Source organism: Macaca fascicularis, chromosome 14 (assembly GCF_037993035.2).
Source record: "Macaca fascicularis isolate 582-1 chromosome 14, T2T-MFA8v1.1".
Taxonomy (NCBI): Eukaryota; Metazoa; Chordata; class Mammalia; order Primates; family Cercopithecidae; genus Macaca; species Macaca fascicularis.
Genome location: NC_088388.1, coordinates 1,503,066 through 1,525,483, shown reverse-complemented (window position 1 = coordinate 1,525,483; position 22,418 = coordinate 1,503,066). Strand labels below are relative to the sequence as shown.

At 50.2% G+C, this 22,418-nt stretch overlaps 2 protein-coding genes across 2 annotated transcripts; both read right to left on the bottom strand.

Annotated features, from left to right (window-relative positions):
* Window positions 1-596: 596 nt before the first annotated feature.
* On the bottom strand, window positions 597-2,170 carry LOC141408417 (uncharacterized). The gene has a single exon (XM_074012816.1). The coding sequence runs from the start codon at window positions 1,871-1,873 to the stop codon at window positions 1,322-1,324; it is 552 nt and encodes a 183-aa protein (XP_073868917.1). The 5' UTR covers window positions 1,874-2,170; the 3' UTR covers window positions 597-1,321.
* On the bottom strand, window positions 597-17,275 carry LOC135967188 (uncharacterized). The gene is made up of 3 exons (XM_065529307.2): window positions 16,344-17,275; window positions 4,028-4,368; window positions 597-3,923 (listed from the first exon to the last, which is right to left on the bottom strand). Exon 1 carries the CDS (start codon window positions 17,273-17,275, stop codon window positions 16,367-16,369), a length of 909 nt encoding a protein of 302 aa, XP_065385379.1. The 3' UTR covers window positions 597-3,923; window positions 4,028-4,368; window positions 16,344-16,366.
* Between the last annotated feature and the right edge of the window lie 5,143 nt (window positions 17,276-22,418).

Sequence of the window (22,418 nt, the reverse complement as noted above, 5' to 3'; positions counted from 1 at the left end):
CGCTCTGCCGCCCAGGCTGGAGTGCAGTGGCCGGATCTCAGCTCACTGCAAGCTCCGCCTCCCGGGCTCACGCCATTCTCCTGCTTCAGCCTCCTGAGTAGCTGGGACTACAGGCGCCCGCCACCTCGCCCCGGCTAGTTTTTTGTATTTTTTTAGTAGAGACGGGGTTTCACAGTGTTCGCCAGGATGGTCTCGATCTCCTGACCTCGTGATCCACCCGTCTCGGCCTCCCAAAGTGCTAGGATTACAGGCTTGAGCCACTGCGCCCGGCCGAAACGTTTCTTATCAGACTTAAAGTCTGTGGGGATGTTAATGCCGGAGAGGCAGAATGAGGCATGGCTGACCCCCACTGCCCATCATAGTTTCTCGGGTTAAATTTTAAAACAACCCTGGCTGAGGAGGAAGTCCATTCAGATGGTTGGGGAGGGGCCTTAGCATTTTATGTTTGGTTTACAGGGAAACCTTGCAAGCTGAGGTCCTGGCTATGAGGCCAGGCCGGACTTGCCTCCTCCTGCTTCCTGGCAAGCCACGACCCAGGTCCCTCACTGTCACGCACATCCGTGTCCGTGTGAAGAGACCACCAAACAGGCTTTGTGTGAGCAATGACGCTTTTTAACCACCTGGGTGCAGGCGGGCTGAGTCCGAAAAGAGAGTCAGCGAAGGGAGATGGGTGGGGCAGTTTTAGAGGATTTTGGTGGATAGTGGAATATTACAATCAAAGGGGGTTTTTCTCTTGCGGGCAGGGGTGGGGGTCACCAGGTGCTCAGTGGGGGAGCTTCTGAGCCAGGAGAAGGAATTTCACAAGGTTAATAGATCAGTGAAGGTGGGGCAGGAAGAAATCACAATGGTAGAACATCACCAGTTAAGACAGAAACGGCCATTTTCACTTCTTTTGTGATTCTTCACTTGCTTCAGGCCATCTGGATGTGTTAGCTTGGGCTCAGGAGCCTGACACTCACCTCAGGGAAAACAGGAACGTACCCTGTGGAGACTGCGCCGCTGAGATCAGTGAACCCCAGACACTGCCCCTCTCTTCTTCCTGACAGGAGACCCCCGTGGAGAGGCCCTGGCCGTTCCAGGGAAGAGGCGCAGGTAGGGCTTCCGAGTCCGCTGCTTCACCTTTTGACATCAGAGGGCCCAAAACTCCACCCTCAGACCAGGTTAACTCCTCTGGTTTTTGCACATGGAGAGATGTGAAGCCCAATTGTGCATATGCCTGCTTTCTCCTCTCATCAATATTCATGCCCCTCCCACAGCTTATTGAATATGCATATTCAGCCGCCCCCACTCAGTGTAGATCTCTGCCTTAGTCTTCCCTCCCTCAAAGTGTCTGTTTCCAGCTTCCTACCAGAGGCTGTGCCTCCCAGACGGTCAGAACAGCCACACTCAGCCTGCAGCGCTCTGTGAGAAGTAAAGTGCTCCCTTCCAAACTGATGACCTCGTCCTTCTTCAGTTGACACCTCCCTCTCTCAATGACGATTCTGGAGTGTGTGCAGGTGTTGGTGACAGAGCTGCATGGCTGCGTGCAGGATAAAGCCGCTATCCCTGCAGAGCTCACACTCCCCTGAGGTGGGACGCACACCTCCAAGAACAAACAAGGGTGAGAGCAGAGCCAGTTTGGCATCGTGGGAATCAATAATGAAGCAGAGAATGCGAGGTGGCGGGGGTGGCTATCTCGGGATGGGGTGTCAGAGGTGGATCTGAGCTGGACAGACAGGAGGGACGCAGTCCAGGGTGGTCCTGGGTGAGTCTGTTCCGTGTAGGAACCGCCAGCATACAGGACGTGAGTAAGGAGGAGTGCGGCGTGTCCCAGGCACCAATCCAGGGCTGGATGAAGAATGATTGAGGCAGTTTGAAGATGATGCCAAGTCATTCTCCTCCCGTGGAGAGGTGGATTTTCTCTTCTCTCCACAATCTGGGCTGGCCTTAGTGACTTGAGGAGAGATAAATACTCTATGATTCCTAGGCTGGGTCATAAGGTACCTTCCAGCCTCTGCTCCGGTGACCTCGTAGGAAGTACAGCTGCCCTGAGCCCACCGTGCTGTGAGGAAGCCCCAGCCAGCCATGGGAAGAAGCTGTGAGGTGGGGGAGGGAGGGGATCTGTCCAGCCTCACCTGTTGTAGCGATCCCACAGGTGTGTGAACACAGCATCTTGGACAAGCCAGCCCCAGCTGACACAATTGAGAGAAAAACCAAGGAACCCTGCAGACGGCCAGAACTGAGGTCCCAAAATACAGCCCAGCCAAGCCATGCTGCCATTGTTAGCCATTGGTACCTTCCCAGCTGAGACTCCACGCATCATGCAGCCTGTTCCACCATCCAGGGCCAGATGTGAACTCCTGATCCACTGAGCTTTGGGCTGATTGATTCTGGAACGATGGGTGGCCAAGGCCGTGGTCAAATCCAGCTGGAGAGGTGCATGGGCCAGTGTCAGGGGGTTGGGTTTCACCCCGTGTCGGCTGAGGCATACTGGAAGGTTGTAAGCCTGCACATCCACTCTTCCCACATTTGAGCCGCATCTGAGTGTGGACCATACTGACGGGTTCCTGCACCTGCAGCCTCCACACCGTCGCTAGTGCCCTGCCTCCTGGCTGGAGTATCCTTCCTGTCCCTTGGTTGCTCTTTGTACCCATCACAGTCCTCCCCCACCCCTAAAGTTCTGCTCCAAGCTTTGTTTTCCTCCAAGAGAAGAACCTGTCCACAAATAGTTCCAAAGCAGCAGGAAGCTTTTCTCACATGTCCCCAAGGACCGTGCTGTGTGAACTTCCCTTCTGTAATCACAGAGCCCATCGCCCTGCCCACAGGGACTGGTGCAGGAATAGGGAGGAGGTAAACAGAGGATGCATTCCTTCCCCAGTGCTGAGAACCCTGCCATCCTCAGCCACAGTTGCCACAAAGAAGATACCACATCCCTGGGGGCATCAGCAGGAATCAGGTAGAGAGTGGCACTGCTCTGGGGGCGGGGAAGGTGTCTCACAGCGTCGAACATCAGAAATCCGCAACATTGACCCAGTCCTGCCAAGATGGAACCCTGCCTGAGGGTGAGAGATGGGGAGTTGGGGCATTGCAAAAGACGCAATACATGAATAATCTCAGGTGATTCTCATGCAACCCCCAGAGGCTGGTGCTGCTAGCTCCCCTCTGCAGGAGAGGAAGCTGGGGCTTGGAGGCTGATTGGATCTGCTCAAAGGCCCAGGGAGAGTCAGAGTCAGGACCTGGGACAGAGCCGAAGACCTTGAGGAGGCTGCACTTCCTCCTGAGGTGAGCCAGCATTCAAGCTGTTTTTCCTTCCAGTATGAATTCCACAAGGAAATAATCTCAGGAGGAAGAGCTCATACTTGGATCCAGAAAATGTCAACATAGCCAAAGTAAAACAATCAAGACATACCTCCAGGAGCTGTGTAAACAGCAACCGGAAAGAGACAGAGACGATGGCGTGCTCCTATGTGGGGTATAAAGGGCGCGGGCTCAGGGGGCTCCACACCTGCACCTCCTTCTCACCTGCTCCTCCACCCACTCCAGCCTCAACCCACCAGAACTATGGGCTGCTGTGGCTGCTCTGGAGGCTGTGGCTCCAGCTGTGGGGGCTGTGGCTCCAGCTGTGGGGGCTGTGGCTCCGGCTGTGGGGGCTGTGGTTCCGGCTGTGGGGGCTGTGGCTCTGGCTGCTGTGTGCCCATGTGCTGCTGTGTACCAACCTGTTCCTGCTCCAGCTGTGGCTCCTGTGGGGGCTCCAAGGGTGGCTGTGGTTCTTGTGGCTGCTCCCAATGCAGTTGCTGCAAGCCCTGCTCTTGCTCTTCAGGTTGTGGGTCATCCTGCTGCCAGTCCAGTTGCTGCAAACCCTGCTGCTGCCAGTCCACCTGCTGTGTCCCCGTGTGCTGCCAGTGCAAGATCTGAGGCTCTGGACCCAGACCTTCAGGTTTCTCCTGTTTGGTGAAAGCATTTGTTATGGTTTCCCTGAATCAGCTCATCCCACTCATCCTCCCTGAGGCACCTGCACCTTCTCCATGCTCATCATCCATGCACACACCTCCTTCCATGGCTCGGCTCTCCTCTGGGCCCTGCCTTCGGCCTCCTCACTCCAGAAACACGTGTTTCCTTGATGCAGGAGGTGTCCTTGCCTGGAAGCGGGTGCCCGGCCGACTGCCACAGTGTTCCCTGCACTTGGGTGTGGACCATCTTCTTCTTCTCCCTGGGATGACTGAGATGCAAAGTCTGACCCCACAAGGCCAGGTCGATGCTCCTGAGTGATCACTAAAAACCAGCTTCTCAACCACCACTGGGACCCTGGATCATCCTGGGCCGCTGCCTATTCTCCTGTGGCCACCTGTAACCAGGAAGGCCTCCTTCCTTCCTTCCTGTTGTCTCCATCTGTTTAAAAAAAAAAACAACAAAATAATGAATGAATTTCCTTGCAATAAAGCCTCTCATGTCTGCAAATCAACTGCATGCTGTCCAACCCCTTTCCTGTGCGGTGACGGATTCTGTGTTCTCATCTGTCAGCCAAGCCGGGAAACGCCCGCCTGCAGGCCTGGTGCATTCACAAAAAAACCTGCCATTCCCTCTTCCCTCCTCTCAGCCTCAGATATCTTCACACTCTCTGCTTACAGGAGAAGGCTCAACCCGGTGCCTGCCCTAGAGGCGCAGACGGGCAGGCAGGCCCTGAGTACCGACGACCAGCCAAGCAGGGCTTTGCACAAGACCCGTGGCTTCCAGCTTCCCACTCTCCTCTGGGGCCTCGGAAGGACCCCAGGCAGGGCAAGGTCGGGGGAGGGAGGAGTGAAGCACCCCTGAGCGACAGGGCACCTCTGATTCAAACACAAAATTAGCCTTTTAGAATTATGAAGTCAATGGGCTTTCCATAACTAAAAGTAACGGGGAAGTTATAGAATGGCCCAAGGCGTGCTCGGCGCTCAGTCTCCCGGCAGGAAAGGGGAATTCCTGGGAAGTGACACATTTGGGGAACCTAAGCCAAGTCCATCTGTTTCGTGGTGACGCGCCACCACGCTGAGCCTGTTCTCTGATCGGTGACACAGGCAAGGCTTTAGAAATCACGCACTGGGGAGGAGGGGACAAGAGTGATCTGAGGATGATCTCCAGCCAAGCGAACCCGGAGGGAAAGGGTGGAGGGAAGATAGCACACAGGGAGCGCTGGTGAGAAATGAGCACCCACGGAACGCCCGCAGATCTAAGCCACTGCTGATAATGCCAGGGAAGAACACAGTGGGAATTTCCAAGACAAATTTCTGAGATAAAAGAGATGCAATGTAAGGAGAAATGAAATAATCTAGAAATAAAAGCTTAGATTATTTCAACCACGTTTAGGAGAGGGAATAAAAGTGTGTCAAAGGTGTGTCTTGCTAGGGGACATGACTATTGATAGTTTCACGACGCTAAAAGGAAATGCCGCTTAAGACAGTTTACTCAAAAATCCAAACTGGGAAACTCCAGAAGGTGGCAGCAGACAGGAACACGGCGGTCATTGCATTTGAGCCTTGTACATTCCCACAGCCCACAGGACACCGAGCAACTTGGTAACAAAACTGAAAATGCGGCCGGGCGCGGTGGCTCAAGCCTGTAATCCCAGCACTTTGGGAGGCCGAGACGGGCGGATCACGAGGTCAGGAGATCGAGACCATCCTGGCTAATATGGTGAAACCCCGTCTCTACTAAAAAATACAAAAAACTAGCCGGGCAAGGTGGCAGGCGCCTGTAGTCCCAGCTACTCGGGAGGCTGAGGCGGGAGAATGGCATAAACCCGGGAGTCAGAGCTTGCAGTGAGCTGAGATCCGGCCACTGCACTCCAGCCTGGGCGACAGAGCAAGACTCCGTCTCAAAAAAAAAAAAAAAAAAAAAAAAAAAAAAAAAAAAAAAAAACTGAAAATGCACGCTGGAGACTCATACAAACCCTGGTAAGCTGGTCATGGTGGCTCACACATGTAGCCTCAGCTACTCAGGAGGCTGAGGCGGGAGGATGGCTTGAGCCCGGGAGTCTGAGGCTGCAGTGAGCTGTGATTGCACCACTGAACTCCAGCCTGGGCAATATAAAGTGAGATGATGTCTTAAGAAAAAAACAGGTGAACTTCAAAGTACAAGAAGGTGGGGATAAATTTCCCAGAGTCACAGTCCCCCAGGGTTTCAGTGTCCATGTAGGAGAAAGCAAAGAAACATCTAACAGAGCCGAAAACAGGGGAACCTCAAAAGAGCCAACAGGTGCGTGCTGGAGAAGCACAGCATGAATTTTGAATCTGGCTCCTGAAACGGGGACGCTTTTCCTCCCTCTAGTGGAGAGTGGGTGCGAGGCCCTCGGTAAGTCCCCACAGGCAATAGAAGAAAGTAGGAAGCCTGCTGTGAAACAGATCACAGTGGTAGCCTCCGGTTTCCAAAGGAGCTAATGAACAATGAGAGGAAATGATACCAGACATAAATAAGGCTGGGCGCGGTGGCTCACACCTGTAATCCCAGCACTTTGGGAGGCCGAGGCAGGAAGATCACTTGAGGCCAGGAGTTCAAAACCAGCCTGGGCAACAGAGTGAGATGCCCATCTCTACAAAACATTTTAAAAATTAAGTGGGCATGGTGGTGTGTGCCTCTAATTCCAGCTACTAGGGAAGTTGAGATGGCAGGATCGCTTGAGCCTGGGAGGTTGAGGCTGCAGTGAGCCGTGATCCTGCCACTGCACTCTAGCCTGGACAACAGAGTGAAACCCCATCTCAAAAAAAGAGACATAAATGAACAACGAAAGCCATAAATAGAAGAATTGCTAAATGAGGTGACATTACTCAAGAGAAAATTTGAGTTAAAAGAAATCACTCTAGAAATAAAGTCTAAAATGGGACAAACGTATGAGTAAAAAAGTAGAATAAATTTTAAAAACCAAAAAGAAATGAAGAGCTAAAAAGGATTCGAGAGACAAGGACAAAAATGGAAAAGAAGCAAAGAAGATCCAAGACTCCTAACCAAAGTTGTGTATGATAGTCAAACAATTACATAAAAAACTAGAATCAAAAAGCACTAATCGAAAAGAATAGAAGAGAAAAAAAAATATAGATCAGGTGATGCAATAGAAAATTCAGACTAAGAACATAGACTTTAAACCCAAATATTTCAGTAATTATATTACAAGTAAACGGATAAAATGCTCTAGTTTACATATAGAGATTGCTAGACTAGTTTTCTTAAAATATGTGTAACTGGCCGGGCGCGGTGGCTCATGCCTGTAATCCCAGCACTTTGGGAGGCCGAGGCGCATGGATCACGAGGTCAGGAGAACGATACAATCCTGGCCAACATGGTGAAACCCGTCTCTACTAAAATACAAAAAATTAGCCAGGCGTGGTGGCGGGCGCCTGTAGTTCCAGCTACTTGGGAGGCTGCGGCAGGAGAATGGTGTGAACCCAGGAGGCAGAGCTTGCAGTGAGCTGAGATAGCACCACTGCACTCTAGCCTGGGTGACAGAACAAGACTCCGCCTCAATTAAAAAAAAAAAAAAAAAAAAAGTATAACTATATGTAAAGTCAAAAGTTGCACCTAAAACATAAGGATTCAAAAACGTAAAAAAAGTAGGGGGTTAGAAAAAGACATAACATGCAAAGAAAGCTGTACTAATAGTAGGCAAAATAAAAACAAAGGCCTGGCTGAGTGCGGTGGCTCACGCCTGTAATCCCAGCACTTTGGGAGGCCAAGGCAGGCAGATCACCTGAGGTCAGGAGTTCGAGACCAGCCTGACCAACATGGTGAAATCCTGTCTCTACTAAAAGTAACAAAAGAAATAGCTGGGCGTGGTGAGGTGCGCCTGTAATCCCAGCTACTCAGGAGGCTGAGGCAGAAGAATCGCTTGAACCCAGGAGGCAGAGGTTGCAGTGAGCCAAGACTGCACCACTGCACTCCAGCCTGAGCAACAAGAGCGAGACTCCATCTGAAAAAAAAAAACAAATATATACATATTTATGCATCATATATGTGCTGAGAATTTTCTAGGTCACAGTCCTGAGCTAATGAATCCTATATAGATGTTGTTTTAACTTTTTTCTCCATCATTATCTCAAGTGCCATCACCCTCTCCACCCGTAGGCATCTGTCCTTGCAGGTATCTTTCCAATTCATCTTCCATACGTTATTTACATACATTTGCATATAGTCATGACAAATATGTAACATTTTTCAATGTGTATGTTTTTGGTTTTGGTTTTGGTTTTGAGACAGGTCTCGCTCTGTCGTTCAAGCTAGAGCTAGAGTGCAATGGTGCGATCTCTGCTCACTGCAACCTCCACATCCCAGGCTCAAACGATCCTCCTGCCTCAGCCTCCCAGGTAGCTGGGACTAGAGTCGCACACTCCACACCCGGCTAATTTTTGTATTTTTTGTAGCGATAGAGTTTCACCATGTTGCCCAGGCTGGTCTCGAACTCCTGGACTCAAGTAATCCACCTGCCTGGCCCTCCCAAAGTGCTGGGATTACAGACGTGAGCCACTGCGTCCAGCCTTGTGTATGTTATCTACACTCATGACGGTTATAAATTCTGCTCTGTTTCTCGCCCTTTAAGCAAATCTGGTGCTTTTGGCAGGTATTGCCACATGAAAATACAACGCATTATTTCTGGCCACTGAAGTGTGTTCCACTAGATTCCTGCCCCCCCTTTCCCACATCCATCACCCTTTTTTGAGCTCTTTGCTGCCACAGAATCCCCCGTGATGAATATCCTTGTTCCTCAGCGTAACACCCAGGAGTGGTGAACCTAGTGAATGAGCTTTCGATGACTGATGAGTGGGATGCTGAAACAGGGAGTCTGGGAGAACAATTTTTTTTTTTCTTTTTTGAGATGGAGTCTCACTCTGTCGCCCAGGCTGGAGTGCAGTGGTGCCATCTCAGCTCACTGCAAGCTCCGCCTCCCGGGTTCACACCATTCTTCTGCCTCAGCCTCCTGAGAAGCTGGGGCTACAGGCGCCGCCACCACGCCCGGCTAATTTTTTGTATTTTTAGTAGAGACGGGTTTTCACTGTGTCAGCCAGGATGGTCTCGATCTCCTGACCTCGTGATCCGCCCGCCTCGGCCTCCCAAAGTGCTGGGGTTACAGGCGGGAGCCGCCGCGCCCGGCCCCAGATTTCTTGAGAAACATCTGCTTTGGAAGGAAGGCGACTGAAGCATTGAGCCAGTGCCGTATCGCCATCTTCTTCTTCAGTAAGCAACGATGCTTTCATGATCCAAAAAGTCAATAGCCATAGAACGAATATGCTTCCCAGAATCAAAAGGCCATACCAAAAAAAAAATGCAATTTACAACCACCAAAAAGATTGCACCTCCTCAAGGCCGTGTACAGAGCTAGTATAGTTGTGTGATGGATGGACCCCATTACACTGTACGTGCTTGAAAAGCAGGAGTCACGTACTGACTCCGGCTGTATGCCGCAGGTAAGCCATTGCTGCTCACTCCTCTCGCTACACACCACGCGCTATTCTTCAGCAAGGCTGCAGGGGTTTTCATTCTCTTCAAAAATGAGTGGCGTTTTGTTTTCATTGCTTAACCCTGATTAAAAACAAGGTCGAAGGTCTTTTCGCGTCCTCACCAGCCATCTGTGGGTGGTCCTTTCCTATGCTTTACCCACTTCTCCACTGGGCCTCCTGTCCTCTTCTGTTGATTTTCAGGGTTCATGTCTAGACATTAGCCTCTAGTGGTTATAAATATGGCAAATGGCAAATATCTTCTCCCAGTTGATCATTCATCTTTTTTTTTTTTTTTTTTTTTTTTTTTTTGAGACAGAGTTTCAATCTTGTTGCCCAGGCTGGAGTGCAGTGGTGCGATCTCATTTCACTGCAAACCTCCACCTCCCGGGTTCAAGCAATTCTCCTGCCTCAGCCTCCCGAGTAACTGGGATTACAGGCGCCCGCCACCACGCCTGGCTAATATTAAGACTTTCCATCCATGAACATGATATGTTTCTCCACTTATCCAGGTCTTCTTTTATTTATTTATTTTTTTGAGATGGAGTCTCACTCTGTTGCACAGGTTGGAGTGCAGTGGCAAGATCTCAGCTCACTGCAACCTCCACCTCCCAGGTTCAAGCCATTCTCCTGCCTCAGCCTCCCAAGTAGCTGGGATTACAGGCGCGTGCCACCACGCCCGGCTAATTTTTGTATTTTTAGTAGAGACGGGGTTTCACCATATTGGCCAGGCTGGTCTCAAACTCCTGGCCTCAGGTGATCCGCCCACCTCAGCCTCCCAAAGTGCAGGGATTACAGGTGTGAGCCACTGTGCCTGGCCAGATTGTGGACTTTTAAATGGACAAACTATATGATATGTGTATTTTATCTCAATAAAACTGTTTAAAAAAAAAAAAAAAGATACATGGGGGCCGGGAGCAGAGGCTCACGCCTGTAATCCCAGCACTTTGGGCAGCCGAGGCGGGCAGATCATGAGGTCAGGAGTTTGAAACCACCCTCCAGCACGGTGAAACCCTTTCTCTACTAAAGATGCAAAAAACGTAGCCAGGCGTGGTGGTGGGCGCTGTAATCCCAGCTACTCGGGAGGCTGAGGTAGAAGAATTGCTTGACCCTGGGAAGCAGAGGTTGCAGTGAGCTGAGATCTTACCACTGCACTCCAGCCTGGGCAACAGAACGAGGCTCCATCTCAAAAAATAAAAACTAAATAAACAAAAGACACATGGGGACATGTAGTAGATTTGACATTTGTCCAACTAGAGCTGAGAGAGACTCAGGAGAGGTGAGACTGGGAGAGTCTCCCAAGGTGGAAACTGGAACCCTTGGTCCAAGAAGGACGTGGCATGAAGCAGGTGGAAGAATCAAATGTGCAAGCCAGCTTCCACAGCAGACATGGAAGACCAGATACTCCAGTTTGCACAGTAGACACGGAAGGCCAGGGACTCCAACTTCCACAGCGGACACAGAAGACCAGGGACTCCAGCTTCCACAGCAGACACGGAAGGCTGGGGACTGGGACTCCAGCGGAGGGGCAGAGAAACTGATGGCAGCAACAGACAAAACAGTCGCCGCTGACGTCTTTCAAGCACTGAGGAATTTTGTGCCCAACCAAAGCATTATTCAAAAGTGAGGGCAGGCCAGGAGTAGTGGCTCACGCCTGTAATCCCAGCACTTTGGGAGGCCAAGGCGGGAGGGTTGCTTGAGCCCAGGAACTCAAGACCAGCCTGGGCAACTTAGAGAGACCCCATCTCTACACAGAAATTAAAATTAGCTGAGCGTGGTGCTTTTGTGGTCCCAGCTACTGGGGAGGCTGAGGAGAGAGGACGGCTTGAGCCCAGCAGCAGGAAACAAGCTACCTCCATGTGAGACCTCAGGCTGTCCACTGATGAATGTTGGAGACGGAACTTCCGGAGGATGTTTTCAGGAAGAAGGAAGCTGAGCCCGGAAGGAAGAAGAATGGTGTAAGCAAGAACCACGCCTAGAGTTGATGGTGGCTGCCTGGTGAGTTTATGCAAACACTGATTGTAAATAAACAATAATGAGTAACGTGGGAGGAGCTAAGATGCTGGAGAAACGCCCACAGCTGAGGTAGCAGGAGCTGGGCAGGGGAAGGAGCTGTCCCAGCTCCCTGCACGACTCTCAGCAGAGGAGGAAGAGAGGGCCATCACGTGTAGACAACGTTTTGTTTAAAAATACACATGAAATGTATAAGGTTGCTGCTTAAAATGGGAATAGAGTATATAACTTCTAAGTCAGTCAAAGCAAAGCAAAACAAAAACAAAAACAAAAGCTTAATAACTCCATCTGGCCGGGCGTGGCGGCTCACGCCTGTAATCCCAGCACTTTGGGAGGCCGAGGCGGGCAGATCACAAGGTCAGGAGATCGAGACCACGGTGAAACCCCGTCTCTACTAAAAATACAAAAAATGAGCTGGGCACGGTGGCGGGTGCCTGTAGTCCCAGCTACTCGGGAGGCTGAGGCAGGAGAATGGCGTAAACCCAGAAGGCGGAGCTTGCAGTGAGCCGAAATCGCACCACTGCACTCTAGCCTGGGAGACAGAGTGAGACTCCGTCTCAAAAAAAAATAAAAAAAATTAAAAAATTTAAAAATTAAAAAACTCCATCTAAGGGGAAGGAATCTCTACCACAGGACGGTGAAATGCACAGGGTGGCAGGGAGCAGCCCACATATGTCAGAAATCACAGCAAACCCCAGGGGCTTAGCGCATCAGGTAAAGGACAGAGACTCCAAAATATGGGAGCTTTTAAAGCAGCCCCACAGTAGTCACAAGACACAGCCCTCACCTGAAAGCATGAAGAAAGGCTGAAAGCAGCTGGATGAAAATGACTGCAGAAAAGGGAGGGAGGGAAGGAAGGAGGGAGAGACAAGAATCCCGGATGGCAGCGACTCCCTATCCCTCGCCTCCTGGCCTGACCCCACGTCCAGCAGACAGTCACGCACCCCGACACTCACAATGTTGAGAAAGTACAAAAAAAAAATGGAGAAAATAAAGATATGAGCAGAACTAAATAAAAATGTTTAACACATACAACAAAGAGAATCAACAATACCAAAATCTGGTCTTTTAAAAGACAAAAAAAATCAACAATATTTAGCAAAACTGATGAGAAAAAAAAAGGGTTGGGCAGGAGAACAAGCATGTATAACATGAAGCAGGGATGAAAAATGGCAAATAGGCTGGGCACAGTGGCTCACGCCTGTAATCCCAGCACTTTGGGAGGCCGAGGTAGGTGGATCACCTGAGGTCAGGAGTTCGAGACCAGCCTGACCAACATGGCAAAACCCTTTCTCCACTAAAAATACAAAAATTAGCCAGGCAAGGTGGCAGGTGTCTATAATCCCAGCTACTCGGGAGGCTGAGGCAGGAGAATCGCTTGAACCCGGGAGGCAGAGGTTGCAGTGAGCCGAGATCACATCATTATACTCCAGCCTGGGTGACAGAGCTAGACTCTGTCAAAAAAAAAGAAAGACAGAAAAGAAAGCAAATAATGACAAATTTAGCAGTTATTAAAAATAACAAACAGGCTACTAAGCCGGGCGTGGTGGCACACGGTAGGGATTTGTAGTAGTCAAATGTGTTAATTTTTTTTTTTTTTTTTTTTTTTTGAGACGGAGTCTCACGCTGTTGCCCAGGCTGGAGTGCAGTGGCGTGATCTCGGCTCACTGCAAGCTCTGCCTCCCGAGTTCCCGCCATTCTCCTGCCTCAGCCTCCTGAGTAGCTGGGACTACAGGCGCCTGCCACCGCGCCCGGCTAATTTTTTGTATTTTTAGTAGAGACGGGGTTTCACTGTGGTCTCGATCTCCTGACCTTGTGATCCGCCCGCCTCGGCCTCCCAAAGTGCTGGGATTACAGGCTTGAGCCACCGCGCCCGGCCAAATGTGTTAATTTGTAGTAGTCCCAGCTACTTAAGAGGTCGAGGACCGCTTGAGGCTAGAAGTGAGTTCAAGACTGCAGTGACCTATGACGCTGCCTGTGAATGGCCACTGCACCCCAGCCTGGACAACATAGCAAGATCCCATCTCCAAAAACAGAGGCGACTATGAAAAGTACATCCCAATACATTTGAAAAACTTAAAATAAATGACATCTATGTTAAGAAGAAACAGAAGGCCAGGTGCTGTGGCTCTCACCTGTAATCCCAGTACCTTGGGAGGCCGAGGTGGGCAGATCACCTGAGGTCAGGAGTTCAAGACCAGCCTGGCCAACACGGTGAAACCCTGTCTCTACTAAAAATACAAAAATTAGCTGGGCATGGTGGCATGTGCCTGTAATCCCAGTTACTTGGGAGACTGAAGCAGGAGAATCACTCAAACCAGGGAGGTGGAGGTTGCAGTGAGCTGAGATCACGCCACTGCACTCCAGCCTGGCAACAGAGCAAGACTCCATCAAAAAAAAAAAAAAAAAAAAAAATCCAGAAAATTCAAAGAACTTCGGACACCAATAAAAATAATAATGATCTCGGCCAGGCGCGGTGGCTCTCGCCTGTAATCCCAGCACTTTGGGAGGCCGAGCCAGGTGGATCACCTGAGGTCAGGAGTTTGAGACCAGCCTGGCCAACATAGTGAAACCTCGTCTCTACTAAAAATACAAAAATTAGCTGGGCGTGGTAGCGCATGTCCGTAATACCAGCTACTTGGGAGGCTGAGGCAGAAGAATTGCTTAAGCCTGAAAGGCGGAGGTTGCAGTGAGCCAAAATCACACCACAGCACTACAGCCTGGGAGACAGAGCAAAACTCTCCATCTCAAAATTTAATAATAATGATAATAACAAGTACCTCAGTTTTGTAAAGTGGGCCAAGGACATGAAATAACGAGACTCGAACGCCGGGTGACCATATGGAAAGAGGGACGGCATCGCTAGTAACCAGGAAGAGGGAGGATTAACCACAGTGACACACCCACATTAAGGGTGTAAGTTGACAGTTGCAAGTTTGGGTGGGGGCGCCGGGAAACAGGAGCTCTCTGGCAATGCTGGTTGGATAGCACCTGGCTGGGAGGACCCCTTGGGAGGACAGCTTGGTCACAAGAACCTTCTGACTTTCGGGCACCCACACCCGCAGGAGGCGCTTTGGGCAAGAAAGTTGCAGTTTGTTTGAAATAGCAACAAAAAGGAAACAAAATGTCCATCAACAAGTAAATAGGTAAGTAAATGTATATTTGGAGATGGGAGAAAATGAACTAGAACCATATGTATCCCCTAGAGAAAATCTCTTCAGCCTAGCACCTATTTTTTTCAAAAGCAATTTACAGAAAGAGAAATACAGCATGATACCCATTACATGAAGTCTTCAGCATGTAAAACTTTTTTTGTGTGTGTGTGTGTGTGAGATACTGTCTTGGTGTGTCACCCAGGCTGGAGTGCAATGGTGCGATCTCAGCTCACTGCAACCACTGTCTCCCAGGTTCAAGCGATAATCCTGCCTCAGCCTCCCGAATAGCTGGGATTACAGGCACATGCCACCATACGTGGCTAATTTTTGTATTTTTAGTAAAGACGAGATTTCACCATGTTGGTGAGGCTGGTCTCGAACTCCTGGACTCAATTGGTCCGCCCACCTCAGCCTCCCAAAGTGCTGAAATTACAGGCGTGAGCCACTGCGCCTGGCCACAAAACATTTTTAAAGGAACACACATATTGAGTAGGAGTGTGAGAACCTTCATGAGAGTGGTAAATTCCAAATTCAAGAAATTAGGGTGGGACAGAAATAATATGGAGAGATGGATTAACAGAGACTTCATTTATTTATGCCATTTTTCCCAAGTTGAGTGGGTTTATTCTTACATGTTTTAAATATATTACTGTTTATACCATCTGTTCAACTAAAATAGATGACTTTTTTTTTTTTTTTGAGACAGAGTCCCGCTCTGTTGTCCAGGCTAAAGTGCAGTGGTGTGATCTCTGCTCACTGCAACCTTACCTCCTGGGTTCAAGCGATTCTCCTGCCACAGCCTCCCAAGTAGCTGGAGTTACAAGCATGCACCACCACGCCTGGTTAATTTTTGTATTTTTAGTAGAGGTGGGGTTTTGCCATGTTGGGCAGGCTGGTCTCTTTTTTTTTTTTTTTTTTTTTTTGAGACAGAGTCTCGCTCTGTCACCCAGGTTGGAGTGCAGTGGCTGGATCTCAGCTCACTGCAAGCTCCACCTCCCGGGTTCACGCCATTCTCCTGCCTCAGCCTCCTGAGTAGCTGGGACTACAGGCGCCCGCCACCTCGCCCGGCTAGTTTTTTTTTTGTTTTTTTGTTTTTTTGTTGTTGTATTTTTTAGTAGAGACGGGGTTTCACCGTGTTAGCCAGGATGGTCTCGATCTTCTGACCTCGTGATCCACCCGTCTCGGCCTCCCAAAGTGCTGGGATTACAGGCTTGAGCTACCGCGCCCGGCCGGGCAGGCTGGTCTCGAACTCCTGACCTCAAGTGATCTGCCTGCCTCGGCCTCCCAAAGCGCTGGGATTACAGATGTGAGCCACCACACCCTGTTAATTTGTGTGTTTTTAGTAGACATGAGATTTCACCATTTTGGCCAGGTTGGTCTCCAACCCCTGACCTCAAGTGATCCACCTGCCTAGGCCTCCCAAAGTGCTGAGATTACAGATGTGAGCCACCACGCCCGGCCTAAAATAGATGCTTTTGTAAATCTGATGTGACAGGGAGAGGCTAGACCCTTGGGGGCCTCCCTTAAGTCTGGACACAGATTCAGCAAGAGAGCTGAGGCCCGCTGAGCAGCCCATACACCAAGAGGCAGATTTCTAGGGGAAACAAGAAAAAGGGGCCCTAAAAATGGTACAAACAGGAACCAGGAAGTGACCATGTGCCCAGCCTCACACGTGACCCTGGGCAGGGATATAAAGAGCCCAGGCTCAGGGAGCTCCACACCTGCACCTCCCTCTCACCTGCTCCTCTGCCTGCTCCACCCTCAATCCACCAGAACCATGGGCTGCTGTGGCTGCTCTGGAGGCTGCGGCTCCGGCTGTGGGGGCTGTGGCTCCGGCTGTGGGGGCTGCGGCTCCGGCTGTGGAGGCTGTGGCTCCGGCTGTGGGGGCTGCGGCTCCGGCTGTGGGGGCTGTGGCTCCGGCTGTGGGGGCCGTGGCTCCGGCTGTGGGGGCTGTGGCTCCAGCTGTTGTGTGCCTGTCTGCTGCTGCAAGCCTGTGTGTTGCTGTGTCCCAGCCTGTTCCTGCTCCAGCTGTGGCTCTTGTGGGGGTTCTAAGGGAGGCTGTGGGCCATCCTGCTCCCAGTACAGTTGCTGCAAGCCCTGCTGCTCCTCAGGCTGTGGGTCATCCTGCTGCCAGTCCAGCTGCTGCAAGCCCTGCTGCTCTTCAGGCTGTGGGTCACCCTGCTGCCAGTCCAGCTGCTGCAAGCCCTGCTGCTCCTCAGGCTGTGGGTCATCCTGCTGCCAGTCCAGCTGCTGCAAGCCCTGCTGCTCCTCAGGCTGTGGGTCATCCTGCTGCCAGTCCAGTTGCTGTAAGCCCTGCTGCTCCCAGTCCAGCTGCTGTAAGCCCTGCTGCTCCTCAGGCTGTGGGTCATCCTGCTGCCAGTCCAGCTGCTGTAAGCCCTGCTGCTCCCAGTCCAGCTGCTGCAAGCCCTGCTGCTCCTCAGGCTGTGGGTCATCCTGCTGCCAGTCCAGCTGCTGCAAGCCCTGCTGCTCCTCAGGCTGTGGGTCATCCTGCTGCCAGTCCAGCTGCTGCAAGCCCTGCTGCTCCTCAGGCTGTGGGTCATCCTGCTGCCAGTCCAGCTGCTGCAAGCCCTGCTGCTCCCAGTCCAGCTGCTGTGTCCCCGTGTGCTGCCAGTGCAAGATCTGATTTCGGTTTTGCAGGACTCTTACCATGGCCATTCCTGGTCAGGAGCCAGGGGTTCCTGCCCAGCCTTTACCTCCTTTTCCTGGCACCCAGTGAGCCAGACTCTCCTTCCCCACCTGCTGCCCTATCTCCCACCCTCCTGTCTTGCCAAGCATGAACACTTCTCTTTGACCTTCTACCAAGAAATGCCATGGGCCTCTGCATCCAAGAAGAATGACTTTCAAGGCCTCTCTTCCAGGCATCTAGAGACCAGCCCCTCCCTCCCCCCACCCGACACCTGCAGCAAATGCCTGTCCTCAAGCCCTGCCTGCTGGCACCGCATCCAGCACGGACATCCCTGCAGGACAACTCAGGGTGCTTGCTCACTCTGCAGTCACTAGGAGTTCAGATCTCTGTCCTTTAAACATCCAATAAACTGCTCAACCCAGCACCCCGTAGCTGTCTTGGTATATTTATCTGTTTATTTCCCTCTCGAGAAAGGTGGGGGGCATCTGTGGCTGCACTGGGTCCCTTGGGAACCATACACACCTGCCCTGAACCAGACTGGAGCTGCAAGTGGGTGCCCTGGCCAGCAGGGATCCTGGACACATGGTGGTGGTCAGAGGCAGGAGCACCAGCAGCCACCTGGCTCAGTCCCTCGCCATGCAGCCTCTACCACACCCTCCCAGCATCTGGCTCAGGGCGGGGGTGCCTTGCCTTGATCAGGCAAAAGCAATCACTGAGGGGTCATCATGGCCTGTTACCATGTGATCTTATTCTCTTTGGGCTGATGTAACAGAACACCATGGACTGGCATGTACAACAGAAGTGTATTTATTTCTCAGGGTTCTGGAAGCTGGCAGTCTGAATTAAAGATACTGGCAGCCGGGTGCGGTGGCTCATGCCTGTAATTCCAGCACTTTGGGAGGCTGAGGCGGGTGGATCACGAGGTCAGAAGATCAAGACCATTCTGGCTCACACGGTGAAACCTCGTCTCTATTGAAAACACAAAAAATTAGCCAGGTATGGTGGTGGGCGCCTGTGGTCCCAGCTACTCAGGAGGCTGAGGCAGGAGAATGGTGTGAACCCGGGAGGCGGAGGCTGCAGTGAGCTGAGATCATGCCACTGCACTCCAGGCTGGGCTACAGAGCGAGATTCCGTCTCAAAAAAAAAAAAAGAAAGAAAGAAAGAAAAAAGAAGCCAGAAGAATGTAAATATGACATTCCAGAGGGGATGTATATGGAAGCAACCAGAGAAGGCCACATTAATTACAGAACTCAGATGGTAAAATTAAATAAATAAATAAATAACTTCAGGAAATCCTACCGTATGTATCTTACCACAGTTTTTTGTTGTGTTTTGTTTTTTTGACATGGAGTCTCACTGACTCTGTTGCCCAGGCTGGAGTGCAGTGGCACGATCTCTGCTCATTGCAACCTCTGCCTCCTGGGTTCAAGCTATTCTCCTGCCTCAGCCTACTGAGTCGCTGGGATTACAGGCATGAGCCACCACACCCAGCTAATTTTGTTTTGTTTTGTTTTGTTTTTTGCTTGTATTTTCAGGAGAGACGGGGTTTCACCACGTTGGCCAGGCTGGTCTCAAACTCCTGATCTCAAGTGATCTGCCTGCCTCACCCTCCCAAACTGCTGGGATTATAGGCATAAGCCACAGCGTCCGGCCCACAATTTTTAAATACTGGAAAAATGTATCTATAAAAAAGACATTGGAGAACTGTAGAAGCAACAAGAACCAGATGAAAACATTCAGAGAGAGCCCTTCCAAGATGAACTGAATGTCAGCTTTTCTCCCTTTAGGGAATTAACCAGTGCTGAGTATGAGCTGAGCCTCGATCCGACTGGGGAAGAGGAATTCTACTGGGAGAAATACCCAGCAGGGCTCTTGGCAATCACAGGGGCTGGGGTAGAAAACTGGGACATTTGCACATTTCTGGGGAGGCTAGGAAGTGAGGTCTGAGGCCTCCGCAGGTGCACTGAAGTCTTGTGTAGCCTTGTGGAGCTTAGAACACAAAGCTTTTCTAGAGGAAGGGGTCTTGCCTCAGGCACAGGTTAATCTGGCCCTTAAGACATTTTCCAGATTTTGAAGCTGCCTGAGCAGACCACTAAAGAGCTAAGCCTGCAATAGCTCAGGGGAAGAAGTGGTTCTCTGACAGCCGCTCAGGGATGAGAAGACACAGACTGGCCAGACTCTTAACCAAAACTCCAGGAGAGTCACACAGAGGGACGAGTGACTGCAGTGGCCCAATTCCTAACCAGGTGGGTAGACGAAATGTTCAGCTCCTCTCCCTGTCTGCACTAGAGAGGGGGGCCACCCACTCGCTGTTGGAAGAGAGCAGCTAGACCCCCATGGTCCTTAGATACAGACTCCCTCAGTCCTTAGATATAGACCCCCACAGTCCCCAGATATAGACCTCCACAGTCCTGAGATATAGACCCCCAGGGCCCTGAGATATAGACCCCCACGGTCCTGAGATACAGACCCCCACGGTCCTGAGATATAGACCCCCACAGTTTTGAGATACACACCCCCACGGTCCTGAGATATAGACCCCCATGGTCTGCTGAGGCATACCTCTGACAGTCAGGAAGCACAAGATATAGACCCCCATGGTCCTTAGATATAGACCCTGACGGTCCTTAGATAGACCCCCACAGTCCTTAGATATAGACCCCCACGGTCCTTAGATACAGACCCCCACGGTCCCAGATATAGACCCCCACGGTCCTGAGATATAGACCCCCGTGGTCCTTGGATATAGACCCCCACAGTCCTGAGACACAGACCCCCACGGTCTCTAGATATAGACCCCCATGGTCCTGAGATACAGACCCCCACGGTCCTGAGATATAGACCCCCACGGTCCTTAGATATAGACCCCCATGGTCCCTAGATATAGATCCCCCCACAGTCCTTAGATATAGACCCCAACAGTCCTTTGAGGCATACCTCTGACAGTCAGAGAGCACGAGATACAGGACACAGCAGGAAACGGTGATCAATAACCATGCAAAAAGCTAACAGTCGAGGCAGAATACATATAAGCCACATATTGGAGTTAGGAAACAAGGGCTTTAAAATAACTATGTTTGGGCCAGGCATGGTGGCTCACACTTGTAATCCCAGCACTTTGGGAGGCCAAGGAGGGCGGAAAACCTGAGGTCAGGAGTTCGAGACCACACTGGCCAACATGGTGAAACCCTGTTTGTATTAAAAATATAAAAAGTAGCCAAGGGCTGAGCGCAGTGGCTCACGCCTATAATCCCAGCACTTTGGGAGGCCGAGGCAGGCAGATCACGAGGCCAGGAGATCGAGACCAGCCTGGCCAACATGGTAAAACCCCATCTCAACTAAAAATACAAAATATTAGCCGAGTGTGGTGGCAGGCACCTGCAGTCCCAGCTACTCAGGAGGGTGAGGCAGGAGAATCGCCTGAACCCGGGAGGTGGAGGTTGCAGTGAGCCGAGATCGTGCCACTGCACTCCAGTCTGGGCAACAAGAGTAAGACTCCATCTCAAAAAAAAAAAAAAAAAAAAAGTAGCTGGGCATGGTGGCGGGCACCTGTAATCCCAGGTACTCAGGAGGCTGAGACAGGAGAATTGCTTGAACCTGGGAGGCAGAGGTTGCAGTCAGCCGAGATCGCACCACTGCACTCCAGCCTGGGCAACAGAGCAAGACTCTGTCTCCAAATAAATAAATAAATAAATAAAATATTTAATGTCCCGTAAAATTTTTTAACTTTGTGGAAGTAAAATGTATGACAACAGCACGGAAGTCAGGAGAGGGATACACAGAATTAAATAGTTGTAAGGTTCTTTCCTTGTTTACAAAGACACGAGATTGTTAACTGATAACATGTTATCGTAAGTGAAGATATAAGGCATAATCTCTGGATGGGCGCAGAAGCTCACGCCTGTAGTCCCAGCACTTTGGGAGGCCAAGACAGATGGATCGCTCGAGACCAGGAGTTCAAAACCAGCCTGGGCAACATGGCGAAACCCCGTCTCTACCAAAAATACAGAAATGAGTAGGGTGTGTTGGCAGGTGCCTATAGTCCTAGCTACTCAGGAGGCTAAGGGGGGAGGATCACCTGAGCCTGGGAGGTCGAGTCTGCAGTGAGCTGTGATTGTGCCACTGCACTCCAGCTTGGATAACAGAGTGAGACCCCATCTCAAATAAATAAATAAATAAATAAATAAAACCATCTCTAAGGTAGCCATTAAAGGATAATGAATACATAACCCGGAAGCTAACAGAAGACAGAAATAAGGCCAGGCATGGTGGCTCATGCCTGTAATCCCAGCACTTTGGGAGGCCAAGGCAGGCTGATCCCTTGAGGTCAGGAGTTCGAGATCAGCCTGGCCAACAGGCTAAAACCTCATCTCTACTAAAAATACAAAAAATTAGCTAGGTGTGGTGGCATGTGCCCATAATTCCAGCTACTCTGGAGGCTGAGGCACAAGAATTGCTTGAATCTGGGAGGCGGAGGTTGCAGTGAGTCGAGATCGTGCCATTGCACTCCAGCCTGGGTGACGGAGTGAGACTCTGTCTCAAAAAAAATAAAAAAGGAAAAAAAAAAAAAGAAGAAAACAGAGACAAGTTAAATAAAATGCATGCTGTTTAGAAAAAAACAAACCCTAAATATCAAGATCCAGGAAGACAGAAAGCAAAAGAATTTTTAAAAAAAGATATATGAGACAAACATTAATGTTTTCAGAAACCTGGTATAATGATAGTAAGATCAGACAATGTGGACTTTGAAACAAAACTATTATTAGAGATAACATTTCATGATGACAGGAGAGTTCCTGCAACCAAACAGAAAACAATCCTGAACTTCCATGTGCCAAATAACAGAGCTTTAAAACATATAAAGCAAACATCGACGAAACTACAAGAAGAAATAGATAAATTCACAAATACAACTGGGACCATAATTGGGAATGTATAGGAATAACTGGGAATTTTAATGAATCTCTCTCTCTCACTGATATAACAAGGAGATAAAACAAGTCAGTCAAGGTATGGAAGATCTGAACATCATGATTAACCAGCTTGACCTAACTCACATATATTAAAATCTTACAGAGTAAGGGCCTTGACATAGCGGAATCAAATTATTATTAGTAAGCAATAAGAGAAAGAAATGTTTTTAAAATCTCCAAATGTGAGAAAATT

Coding starts and splice junctions, on each gene's coding strand:
- LOC135967188 (XM_065529307.2), bottom strand. CDS start 17,275: ATGGTAAGAGTCCTGCAAAACCGAAATCAGATCTTGCACTGGCAGCAC.
- LOC141408417 (XM_074012816.1), bottom strand. CDS start 1,873: ATGACTTGGCATCATCTTCAAACTGCCTCAATCATTCTTCATCCAGCC.